General features: G+C 34.1%; 1 protein-coding gene across 2 annotated transcripts in view; it reads left to right on the top strand.

Annotated features, from left to right (window-relative positions):
- The first annotated feature begins 53 nt into the window (after positions 1–53).
- LOC149422628 (facilitated trehalose transporter Tret1-like) overlaps positions 54–13,248 on the top strand; it is a 99,798-nt gene continuing 86,603 nt past the window's right edge. Inside the window, exon 1 of one of the 2 annotated variants that reach the window (XM_089633418.1) lies at positions 54–162. In XM_089633418.1, the coding sequence (XP_089489544.1) occupies positions 130–162 (33 nt within the window). In that variant the 5' untranslated portion in view covers positions 54–129. The remainder of the gene's footprint in view (positions 163–13,248) is intronic. The other variant, XM_089633419.1, reaches the window with a different exon arrangement.

Raw genomic sequence — 13,248 nt, 5'->3', positions numbered from 1 at the left:
TCGGTGTTGAATTGTGCGCAAGCGCAGTTTCATGAGCACCTTCCCTCGTAAAATCATTCGCATTCCTGGGGAGATTTTCATTCAACCCTTAAAACGTATCTCACAGGTGTTGTTTTCAAATATCTCGAAATGAGTGAAACAACGAGTCTACTGGGGGGCAAGGTAAGATTTTACAGATATTTTAAGTTGTAAAAGTGAATTTTATTCAGTTTTCCTTCAATTATCGTTTCCATATTGCAGATTGAAGGTTTTTCTGTGTCCTTGAACTTTATACACATTGAAAGGCTTCAATTAATTTTGGGATCCGTCATGATGTTCAATCTATGATTAGATGAGTTGATTCCCTTTAATGTATTTCTTATTTATACTAATTCGAAGGTCTTAAGCTAAATGCAAGAACGGAGTTATCAATGTAATTTTATCTCATAATTTATGAAAGAAGTACATACGATGCACTCATTATAGCGGTCATGTTGCAAGTGCACCAAGAAATCAGTTATTATGTTATATCTAGAGGACATGGTCCAAGTCGAAGCCAACTTATTGGTAAGATAAGGTAAAATATGACACAGAATAAATTATATCAATATGTTGTTACCGCTCGCCGCCCCGGGAACCATTATTGGCTACGTTTCGTGATTTATCAGGGGTGCCTAGGTTCATGGAGTTTAGTTGGTCCAGATTTTGGCGGCGGATTTGTCTGCCCACCTGTGGGTTGCTGGAGTAGACATTTTCATCTCTCCAGCCGGACTCTCTCGGCCGATCGGCTTGCACCGCAGTGATGGGATGGATTCATATGTCTGTCACTTCTGGACACTGACCCCCTGACTCCTACACACTCCTTATATCGTTCTCTTCCCAGATCTTCCTCTCCCGCCTTTCCTTTAAAAGACAGCGTCCCTAAAGATGAAATGTATAGAGTAACTGCAAAAATAAGACTATGTGTAAGCAGAAAACGTTTGAAATATAACATCACTCGATTGGACAATGTTGTAAGGCGGATAAAGGGAGGGGGCTGTAAAAAGAGTTTGTCAACTATAAACGGGTATTTCTCTAATGTAAAGTTTTCTTCGTACTAAATATCAGCATTACCTACAGTAAAACATTCGTCCCATTTCGCCCAACCTGTCTCAGAGCGACAAAGATTGTTTAGATTATTACGGGTTCTAAGTACCAGCGTAATGTTTGCTATGAAGGTTTTTTTGCAAGAGTATATACAGGGTTTTCCAATAAGAGGTGTTATTTTGATATTCAATCGTAAAATATCAATGGTTTCGTTGCTTGTGTGGCACGTAGCGCCGTCTTATTGAAAGTAAACGTTGTCTCACTTCTCTCCGTGTAGGTACCGATAAATTAACTTTATGAAAAACAACACAAATAGGTAAAGGTACCTTTAGGAGTAGTTTTAATAAGAAATATCACAGCACAAGCTTTAAAGGTACGATATCTACGCATTTATAAATAACTAGCCGACGTCGCGTCGATCGACTATCAATACGACGATCAATAAATATAATATCCATGAATACATGGATATAAACCTTCCGGAACAAATTCTCTAAATAATAGTGAAAACCCTATCAAACTCCGTTGAATAATTTAGAAGAACTAAGCACACAAACAGACAGACGCGGATAGTGACATTGTTTTATACTATTTAGAGATGTTGTGGTTTTATTAATATATTTTAATTTGTTCATATCCATTGACAGTTGTAATGAATCTCATTTGCAATTTATCCGCGGAGATTTAGTATGGAAATATAATATTCTCACATAAAATATTATGCAAATATTCAGAAACTGACGCGAGCCCACAATGGAAAGTTACCACTCTAAGTATCAATACTAGTACGTTTTCATACTTACTGGTTTTACTACCTGGTTTCGCCTCTGAGTTGGGTCCTTGTAATTATTCATACAACATTCTATTATATATTGCGGTTTAAAACGCTAAGAAAAAATAATTGCCTGCTTGGAAAATATTCGAAACCTATCTCTGAGTGGCCAAAAGACATCAAGTCACCAGGGAATTTATTTAAACACCAAAAAATGGGGTCGCAAAACTGCGACTCCACTTTATTAGTTGGTGATGCTGGTTTTATGGGACTATTTATTTTTAATGCATCCGTTAAACTTGATAGACAGTATTCTTCAATGTTTATACCCGGGCTTCTGGAACATAAGAAAAGTCCAGATTGCATTAGATATTAGATAGAAAAGGAACTCACCCGACGCAGTTGGTGTCAGTCTTGCCAGGTTCTGGATGCACACTGTTATACGTCAATCCTTCTTGTATAAGGTACTATTTTATACTATATTTAATAATCCGCGGTCTCCAGTAATTCAAACATCCGTCCGTTCCATCCGACGTGTCAATTTACAACAAATTTAATAATTCGAGGATCTCCAGTAGTAATTCAAACATCCGTCCGTTCCATCCGACGTGTCAATTTACAACAAATTTAATAATTCGAGGATCTCCAGTCATTCAAACATCCGTCCGTTCCATCCGAGGTGTCAATTTACAACATATTTAATAATCCGAGAATCTCCAGTAATTCAAACATTGTCATTTCCGTCCGAGGTGTCAATTTACACGATATTTAATAATCCGAGAATCTCCAGTAATTCAAACATCGTCATTTCCGTCCGAGGTGTCAATTTACACCATATTTAATAATCTGCGGTCTCCAGTAATTCAAACATCTATCCGAGGTGTCAATTTACACAAGGTATATAAAATTGAACAGTAGACCTCTCATCCAAAAAAGCATGTTTCTAATTTAATAAATCAAAACCACAATTTCCCCTGAAATCAGTGAAATCAGAGATTTGTTTGTAGGTACCTACATAAAAAAAACATACCTACTTAATTATAATCTAAATATTTTATGTAACAATTTTTTTTTATCAAGCAATTTGTTCAAAAAACGTCACCATCTCGATGACAATTCTTTTTTTTAAAGTTCAATTAGGGTAGGAACCATCTTATTAAAAAAATGACATAGTAAACACTACGATTGCACATATGATTTTTTTTTTACTGAAACGTAGTCAAAGTTAACAATATGGTCAAAGTAAGGCTTGCTTAGAGGGGAGATGACCAGGAGCGGTCCAATGCGGGCGCAATTGGAGTAGTCCGCTCCGGGCGCCGAATTTTCAGAGCGCTGATAATACCTAACACCTAACAGTCTTGACACGTCGTCAAGTTTAAACCCGAATATACGTACTTACCATTTTACAGAGATGTGCTTTATTTCAAATAAATCCATTTCAAATGGAAATGCAAAATGCAAAATGGGTATTTTCCATTTTGCATTTTAAATGCTTTTCTAAAAACCATTTTGCATTTTGCATTTTAAATGCTTTTCTCAATGCATTTTCCATTTTAAATGCTTTTTTGCAACATTCTTCCTACTATCTCCACTCATTATTTTTCATAAGCCCCAAATATCAGTCGGTCCTCAACCTCGCTATGAGAGATAATTTACATTTGTCACGTTGCTCTCTGGTAGGAGCCCTGGCAATTGAGTGATACCATTACAAAAAATACTGATTCAAATACTGAACATGGGGCCATGACGCTGTAATATTAAATGTTGGATAGCAGTTTCTATGTTTTTACGTTGGCAACATTAGTCCCGCGCAAATTTTTTGTGGTTTCATAATCTGTAGTCGTGGTGTTTTTGGATTTACCATCATGTAATATGTTTGTTCTACCTTGATGTCCATTATTAAATGACAAAATTGTTTAAAAATTCTATAATTATATAAATAAGTAATCCTATTTTTTTCAATATTCATTAAATGATATGAAAATTTAATTTGTGTTAGTAAAATTATTGATCTACGCATTATGTTCGACAGTAAACTCACCTTTGTATGTCATATTAATAATATTATCAACAAGGCCCTAAAGACTCTTGGCTTTGTTTTGAGAGCTGTAAAAGATTTCAATAATTTAGGAACATTTATTATGTTATTTAAAACCCTTGTCAGATGCCAACTTGAGTATAACTCTACGTTATGGTCTCCATTTTTTAATATTCATTCAGATATTCATTCAGATTGAAAAGATTCAACGGAAGTTTCTAAGGTTTATAAATTTTAAATTGCATATTCCTTTACAAAACATAAATTACAATTACCTCTTGGATAAAATGTCTCTATTGAAACTTTCAGAAAGAAGAATAAGCACAGATTTAATACTGTTACAAAGAATACTACATTTTAAAATTGACTGTCCCGAATTACTTCAATGTATCAATATCCATGTTCCCAAAAAATCATGCCGACATTTCTTACCTTTTTACTTCAATAACACCAGGACACTAGCTTACCAAAATTCTCCGATTCCGAGACTTCACAATCTCGGAAACAAATATTCTGATCTGGGTGATATATTTCATTTGAAAACTAATCAGTATAAATGTTGTATATTCTATCACTTTTATTCTTCTAGACACAAATAGACCTATGTACCCATATAACTTCTCCGCTTCTACTATTTTGTTTTGTTGAACCTTTTAAATTCAATTATATGCGTGAGGATTAATTTTTGCTATTATGTTTACATTCTACTTTATTGTATTAATTTTTAAGTGTTTACTCTGATACAAAATGCTTGTATTTTTTTTAAAGAAAAGCCCACTAGGGCGTGTAATAAATAAATAAATAATTATTTTAATTGTTTGACCTGAGAAACCATTTTGCATTTTCAATGCATTTTGAAAATAGGTATTTTGCATTTTGCATTTGAAATGCTTTTCTAAAAACCATTTTGCATTTTGCATTTTCAAATGGAAAATTTTTGACCCATTTCCATTTTGCATTTCAAATGGTTTTGGGTACCCATTTTGCACATCTCTGCCATTTTATAAAAGCAGCAGCAACAAATACCTATTCCGAAATATTCTACTGAGATCGCCTGTAAAATGTTTAAAATGTCAAAATGTCACATAGCCCCTACCCAGCTACGCAGTAAAACCATCACATCACGTCACAAACGACACCTGTCGATTCGCACGTATCGTATGATAATACGTTGTAAGTATGATAGATATATCATACTTACAACTTCGCGCACACCTCCAAATAATATATGAAACAATTTCACTCATTGACAGAAAACACAATCGTTTGATTCCACATTGATTTTAATTGTAAGTGGTCAATCGTGGCCGCAGTTTAAGCATCCATCATTCAGACAATTACCTTAATGAAGTAAAGGTTATCTTTTTGTTCATTTTCCGTAATTGGAACAACAATGTAGCCAATGGATTTTTCCAATTGGTCCAGATAAAAAAGTGACTAATTTTCTGTTTACATAGGAAATTGCCGTAATGAAATTTTGATACGAATTTTCACAGCGTTAGTTTCCTCGATGTTTAGATTTTGTTTACACTTCAATGTAATATTATCTCATTGGAGGGGAATCAGACATTTAACTGTTTTGATTTTTTATACAATAACAATATGATAAATATTTATTTTAAATATATAGATCAAGGTTATAATAATAGTCAATTTTTAATTTAAAAAAAAATTATAATCGCATGCGTAGGTTACTTAACTAGTTAGTATAACTAATTATTTTACACGTAATGCTGCGACCAGACCGAAATTATTATTTTTTTATTTTTTTTTATTTGGTACAATATTTTTTACATTTCAAAGTTTTCCAGTAATGTTGGCCTCACTGGGTGGCTTGCCCGTGCTGAGGCCTTCATTTTATAATATGAAAATATAATCTACATAATACATTTAAAGAGAAAGTAATACATTTAAATATAATCTTGTGTTTTTGTGAGTGATGTGTGTTTATATTGGTTTTGTGTGTTACGTGTAGGTTTTATTTTTATTTTATGCTATGACATTTTGGTAATATTGTCTTTTTTGTACTTTAATCCATTTTGTAATTTTGTGTGTGAATTTATTTTTATTTTCCTCAATTTTAAAGTCTACACTGTTTTAAGTTTTACACTGTTGAATGCTTTTATTTGAATCTGTGGTCTATTATTTATAGAAAGAAAGTTGATGTACGAGATATTTAACTTTGGGATTCTATTCCATAAAAAAGCATTTTCTCACTGATTTATTTCATAGATTCTTTGAAATAGATCATGTGATCCCGACTTAAGGCTCCGTAGTAAGCGTTCAAAAAGAGGAAGAAGATGGTTTGAGCGCGCTAATATAAAAAAATATTTAATAATAAACCGAAAATTGTGAAAGTATTAAATAAAATACGACTCGTTTAAAATATGGCAACAATCTTTCGATAAATGCCTGTGTTGCATTTAAAGATACACTGTGAATTTTGTTCACACCTATAGCATGTTAAATAACAAAACAAAATGGGTTTTTAATAATTGTCGGAGCACACTTTGCGATATTTTTTTTGGAACGAGGTAATTTCTTATAATTACCGTTTCGGCACTACAAATGCATAGATATTATCATAAAAAACAACATATTATATTTTTAAATAACTTAAAGTATTCTAAATAAAAATGTTGTGAATCAGTATAAATTCGGAATGCGGGGCTATATTATATGGACCTTTGTAAATTAATAGTTTGATAATCTCCAATATTAATATAAGTATTCTCTTACGTAGGTAATACAAATAATAGGTAGAAATAATACCTTTCTACAGCTCGACGGAAACGCAGTTCTAGTCAGCGAAAACAGGACAGGAAATATTATACCATAATAGGTGGGTGTGTGCGGTCAGTCTGCTGTGTAATCACCTCGATGATACGAGTAATTAGTGTTGATAAAGCATATTAGCATTCCTCCTAAAGTGTGCACCATCTTGTTAGCGACATTGTAGAACCATTTACTAACGGAAAACTTAAATAAAACACCTTGAAGGTTAACTACTGCACTTCCTACCGAGATCGAGGATAAAATTATTGCAGTTTCCTACTAAGATTTATGGAGCTACATAAACGAGAAGATTGTAAGAATTTAACAAATTTTTTGAATAATTTATATATCAATTTTTGGAATAGTAAGCAAAAATAATACTCAAATGAATAATGTTACATTGAATATTCATTCTAGACAAAACTTGTCAAAAGTCAAAAGGTGTACCACATAAATACAAATCCTATTGGTATATCCGATTCACCATCAGGGTTACAAATATATTCAGGTAGAACTTAGTAATCACAAAAAGATTGCAGGAATTCTTTAATTGAGATATGATATCGACAAAAATATCGGCAAAATCAATAGGTCCGAACGTTATCTCGGTAAGACAGAGATCTTGGGTTCGATCTTCGATCCCTAGTTGCGACTGTTATCTTGTTTATTTTCTGTGTCTTGTTCTATTTCATGTTTCGTTTAGATATAAAATATCTTCTTCTTAAATGTTAAATATAAAGCTGTAAACTTGAAGCAGAAAAATCGATAGAAAAATTTCACAGGTTTTTCTGTTTGTCTGTTTGTAGGTCAAGGTAGATATTCCGAGCTCATAACGTCATTTGGGAAAGGATGGGTCCCTCCAATGTTAGAATTTTCAAGGTCAACGCAGCTATTCCGAGCTAAAAACGTTATTTGGGAAAGGGTGGGTCCCCTCCAATGTCTGGAATTTCTAGGTCAACGCAGCTATTCCGAACTCAAACGTCATTTTATTCTTGAGTTATGAAGGTTTTAATTATCCCCTTAGCCACCATTTTAAACACCATGACATTTTGTTGGTGGTGTGAAAAAAGGATTTCAAAAAGGGTAACCTACATCTACTGAGAGACTAAATATATTTTTCACATTTTTTCAGTAAAGTGTAAGGAAATGATAATATAAATAAATCGAAAATACTGGCTAAGCCGGGTAAAACTAGTAACGTGCTATGTAATTAAAGCAAATATTATTAATAGTAATTTTATAATTATTCCTGCAATTAAGTGAAGCCGAAAGTATTTATTAAAACAAAAATTGATTCAGGATCATTGCATTCCAAAAACCAAATCTTGTCAATTTTAGAGACGATTAGAAATATACCTATTGAATGAACATCATTAGTATATTACGAAATCTGTCAAAAAATCAAACAAACGAGCAACACGTTTCAAGTGTAGATTTATTAACTAACTAATTAAAATAAAATAATTAAATTAAAATCTACTTTATCGCTCGTCTGAATTGTCCCCACAATCAGTTCGAATTCTGAAAACCCAAGTTCTAGAGTTCATTGAACCGGAGCCACAGACAGAGTCTTAACCGAAATTAGTATTTTTTATTTAGAGAAAAACTACAAGTCAAGTATTTCTGAGTTTCCAGACTACAGCGTCAAGGATTTAGGTGTCAATAATGTTATCCAACATCTGATAAGAATCAAATAATATAAGTTTTAAGTAGAGAATAAACTCAAACCATTAGAACCGTAATTTATTATTCTCCTGTAATTCTGTTGCAATCATCACCGAATTGATTATAATGTTTTTGGTTTATTTATTCTCTGTAGGATGTTTATCATTTGCTGACGGCAGTTAATGTTAACAGGAAAATGAGACGAAATAATGAAAACTGTTTGTTGATGCTGCGCTTGTAGTGTAACCTTGAAAATGATGTGGCATTAATTAGCGAGCTATCCGTCTACGCCCGTATTTTTTTAACAGGTTTTCTTAAATTTTTGCCACGTATCTCAAGCAAACCAATTTTCTGTAGACTTTTATTTCCGGAGTTTAATTTAAATTGGCTATATATACGTACAAAAACTACAAACATTAAACATAGAATAATTTAATAAATGTAATTTTTTTAATGACTTAGTTTTACTAGAAATCATCAATAATACGGGAAAAATTTTTAGTAGGTATTCCTGATTTATTAATAACTCTCTTTAAATAATTGTAAATCTGGTTAAAAACAGGTTTGCAGGTCGCTTCCTGATAAACTTTTAGTAAATACGTAATAATATCGGAACATGTGTTTTAAGGCGATGCCATAAGTAGTAATGCAAAATCATGTGTTTTTGGTTTGAAAATTTGGTCGCCTAGAAATGTTTCAGATGCTTTAATTAAATACTGCGAGTACAATACATCTTGACCTTTGAAATAATCGAGTATTTTTTAGATAAGTCTTTTTATTATAGCCCAGAAAAAAATAATGTATATGCCTATGAAAACTGCTTTGAAGTTAAAAATCTCCTACTTACGAACCCATTTTGGGTTATGATTTTATTGTATAATGTGGCAAATTAAGTTATTTATAATTTGATCGGAAAAAAATTAAATATTTATTCCTGAACATCCACAAAATAAAATAAAAGGCACTTTTTGGCCATGTTTTTTCTTGCATAAATCAAAACAGGCGGATGGTGTTAAGCGGGAATTTAAACCTTATCGCCATCTACGTAAGAGTTGTTATTGATAGCGGCTCATTTAAAATATTACACGACGTAGTGCATCGCCTCAATACTATGTAATGACGAAATGCGAAAATGTAAATTTTTTTTGAACACGTGTTCCGACATTGTGACAATTCATTAGTATTTTACTGAGTTTATCAGGAACTTCATTCGTTAAGGGCCTGTGATCACGTTTTTAAACGAATAACGAATAATTCGAAGAGATTCTTAATAAATTTGCAATATTTTGATTAGTATGTTTTCTCCGTGTACATAATGTAATGGTGCCGTGTTTTATCTTTTGACAAATAATTGGATTCTTCAATATTTCAAAGATCATTCTGTGGACACATCATTTCATCTCGCCAGAGCTCACTTACATTTACTGCCTGTTGCAAACAGATTCTCTGCTAAAAAGTCAGTATGAGTATGAACGTATCTCAAATAACTTTTAGAGATGACTGACAATGATTATTCTCATGTCATGTCAAACGCACCAAAGTGTTCCATCACAGAATAATAATCATAGTATTGGTACATAATGAGACAGAGTTATGGGTTTTCCACGTGGAAATTATCTAACGATTAACCTGTTCACTTTATTTTATCAATGAAAATATACGTTATTATTGTGATTTTCACGTCATTTCTCTGTCTGGTTCGATAGGCTGACTGGTCAATTTAACTTTTGAGGTGACGGGCTCGATTTTTGACGTATTTAATTGTGTCTGGCATCTACAGGGTTTTCCAATAAGAGGTGTTATTTTGATATTCAAAGAGCTATCGAGAGATTATTAATGATTTTTGATGGCCGGAATTGGATGGTATTGAACGTTTAATTTCAACAAGACGGCGCTATGTGCCACACAAGCAACGAAACCATTGATCTTTTACGGGAAAAGTTTCCGGACCGTGTTATATCTCGAAGAGGTGATCACAATTGGCCACCGAGATCTTGTGATTTAACACCTTGCGACTTCTTTCTTTGGGGCCACGTGAAAGAGAAGGTCTACGCCAACAGCCCAGCGTCAATTTAAGACCTCAAAGATGGAATCCGTGAGGCTATCGAGACATAAGGCAGCTACTTTGCGATTTGGTTATGGAAAATTTCATGAAAAGGATATGGTCCTGTAGGCGTGGTCGTGGTGGTCATTAGACTGATGTTATTTTTCACTATTAACGGCATACCTTCTTCTTTATGATGAAATAAACGATCATTTATATTCAAAAATGGCATTTTCCTTTGAATATCAAAATAACACCTCTTATTGGAAAACCCAGTTAAAGTCGTGTTGACTATTGAGTGAAATAAATCTTGCAAATTGGTTCAATAGCAATTGTATGTATCATTTATATTAAATTAAATAAAATAGTACTTGACAGAAGCTTTGAACAACTCGGTCTTGGCACACACTCCTTGCTTCATTCACATTCATACATCGTCTCATACATACTCTTCTATTATTCTGACTGATCGTGCTACGTCTTCCTCGGGCGTCCCCGACTTCTGCTACCATTCATATATTCTCCTTACACTCCTTTCTTCTCTCATTTGCTCTATATGCCTAAACCATCTAAGTGTCCCTTTCTTAATCTAAGAGCCGAGACGTTGCTTGAAATGACTTTCAACAGAACCCACTAACTAGTTTCTACCTAACATAACCCAACCTTTCACTTCCGTAATTAAATTCATCTTCTAACTCTCGCCGTAGTCCTACTGGCTCCGAGCAGGTTTGACTCTCATGCAGTATGGGTACAGGTATGAATACCGCAGCCCCGGGAACTATTTATTGATTAATCACCTTTCGCTTCGTTTGTCGACTTAGCAGGGGTGCCCGGGTTCATGGGTTGAGGTTTATCCGGGTCTTGGCGGTCGATGGGTCTGTCCACCAACTGCGTGGCAGGTCGGAGCGGAAGAGACCCTTTAACCTCTTCAACATGATTCTCTCGGCACATCGCCTTGCACAGCAGTGCGAGGGATGGATTCGTACGTCCGTTACTCCTGGACTCACTGACCCCCATATTCTTCCCACACCTGGTATCTTTTCCCTTCCTAGAACTTCCCATCCTTTCTTTCCTAAAAATATCCTTCACACAGCATCCCCAAAGATGACACAGGCCCTGAGAGTGTAAATAAAGTATACCTGCACCATTAAAAAAATTGTTTTTTTGCAAAATCACTTGTAGACAATAAAAAATATAGTTTTATTTTTGCAAACATTTTTATCAAAATGTCAATAATCTTCGTACGCCCAAGATAAACCAGTTATCATACCTTGATTACCATAACTCATAATAAACCATTATGGTAATAAACAACTGAATTAATAAACCTAACACTGTACATAATTAAAAATTAATAACACTTGTATACTGTACACCAACTTTCATTCAAAGCAGTGTCGGAATATTTTTTTAACTGCTGGAAGATTTCGCCTCGAATCGCATCTGGTTGTGTCCGTGAAACAATAATAATTAAAGAATTTTTCCACCGGTTAACTATTCTGTTATTCACTACAACACATGTGTGATAGTTGACCCATATCAACACTTATAAATTTATCACGTTTGTTATTGAGTGTCGCTTTAGTTTAACAATAATGCATTGTTATATTTGTTATTGTTGTCGAGTTAAATATGTAGTTATAATAATAATTCTCTTTGTCCTGTATTTGCTACGTGACATGAACACTTTTCTGTTGATCTGGGGTAAAGGCAAATGTGTAAGCGCGAATCAATTTCTTGAATTGGATCAAATACATTTTCTTATGGTGATTTATTAATATGGGTCATATGTATCAGGTCAGATATGTAGATGATGGCAAGTGTAATGCTATCCGAAACAATGGTTAAATAATGGGGTAGCGCTACACGGCATAACACCCACAAAATAAACCAATAAACCAAAGGAGGAGGTAGCGCAAAACAGCATAATACCCCAAAAAACACTATAATACTTTTGGCCGTGAAAATCTCAAATAAAATCTATATTCATTATCAACTTTTTATTATGTAGGTACTACTGTGACCCATCTCTTGTGCATTGGCAAATAATGGAGTTTTATAGATAAATTAATATTAAATAACTATACCTACTCGTGACACAAAAATTATCAAAAAAATGTGCTGGATATTGGTTTATCTTATATGGTAAACGAGTAAATTTTATTTTATGACCAAAGTCATTCAGATAAGGCTTGATATTAAAGTAATCAAAATTCTGCAAGGCTGTTATTTGCGAGAAAATCTAAAGATTATGAAGATAATCACATTTTTATTGTTTCCACTATTTACATACCTGTGAAATTGGATTTTTCTCTAGAACTTGTCAAATCGTAATGCCGAATGTACACGTTGGCGCCAACTTGCCAGCGTGTAAACGCCGTCGCCAACATTGGCCAGATAAAAACGGTCACGTCGTTTAGGCAGCAAATCGAAAAGACACGTTTTAAATCGTTAAAGCCCAGCTACACTACTCGCGGAGTTGATCGAAGTTGACCGAATACGATAGTGTGGGCACGAACTTCACTTCGCTTCGGGCAACTTCGCTTCGCTTCGCCCGACTTCCGATTGTTGTCGGTAAATGTGCCCGAGTCAAAGGACTCGAAGCTGAGAGACTGAGTTGGACTGAGTTACTCGCGAAGTTGCACGAGTGTGTGGGCACGCACTTCGAGCTTCGGCTAACTTCGTCGAGGACTTCGTCGAAGCGTCGAAGCGAGTAGTGTAGCTGACACTTTATAAAATTTATTCGTCAACATAGAATTAAAATAAATATATCTTAACTATCGTAAAGTTTTTCGAGAATAGAAAATACCCTATTCTGCGTCGGCCGTTTGATCATCTTTTAAAATGTGAATACCGTGCAAGAGTCCCAACTGCTCCCAACAGTCTGGA

Source organism: Hesperophylax consimilis, chromosome 7 (assembly GCF_061612785.1).
Source record: "Hesperophylax consimilis isolate HC1 chromosome 7, BYU_Hcon_1.0, whole genome shotgun sequence".
In the NCBI taxonomy this organism is placed as follows: Eukaryota; Metazoa; Arthropoda; class Insecta; order Trichoptera; family Limnephilidae; genus Hesperophylax; species Hesperophylax consimilis.
Note: the sequence above shows the minus strand (reverse complement) of the source record. Positions and strands in the feature narration are given on the sequence as shown.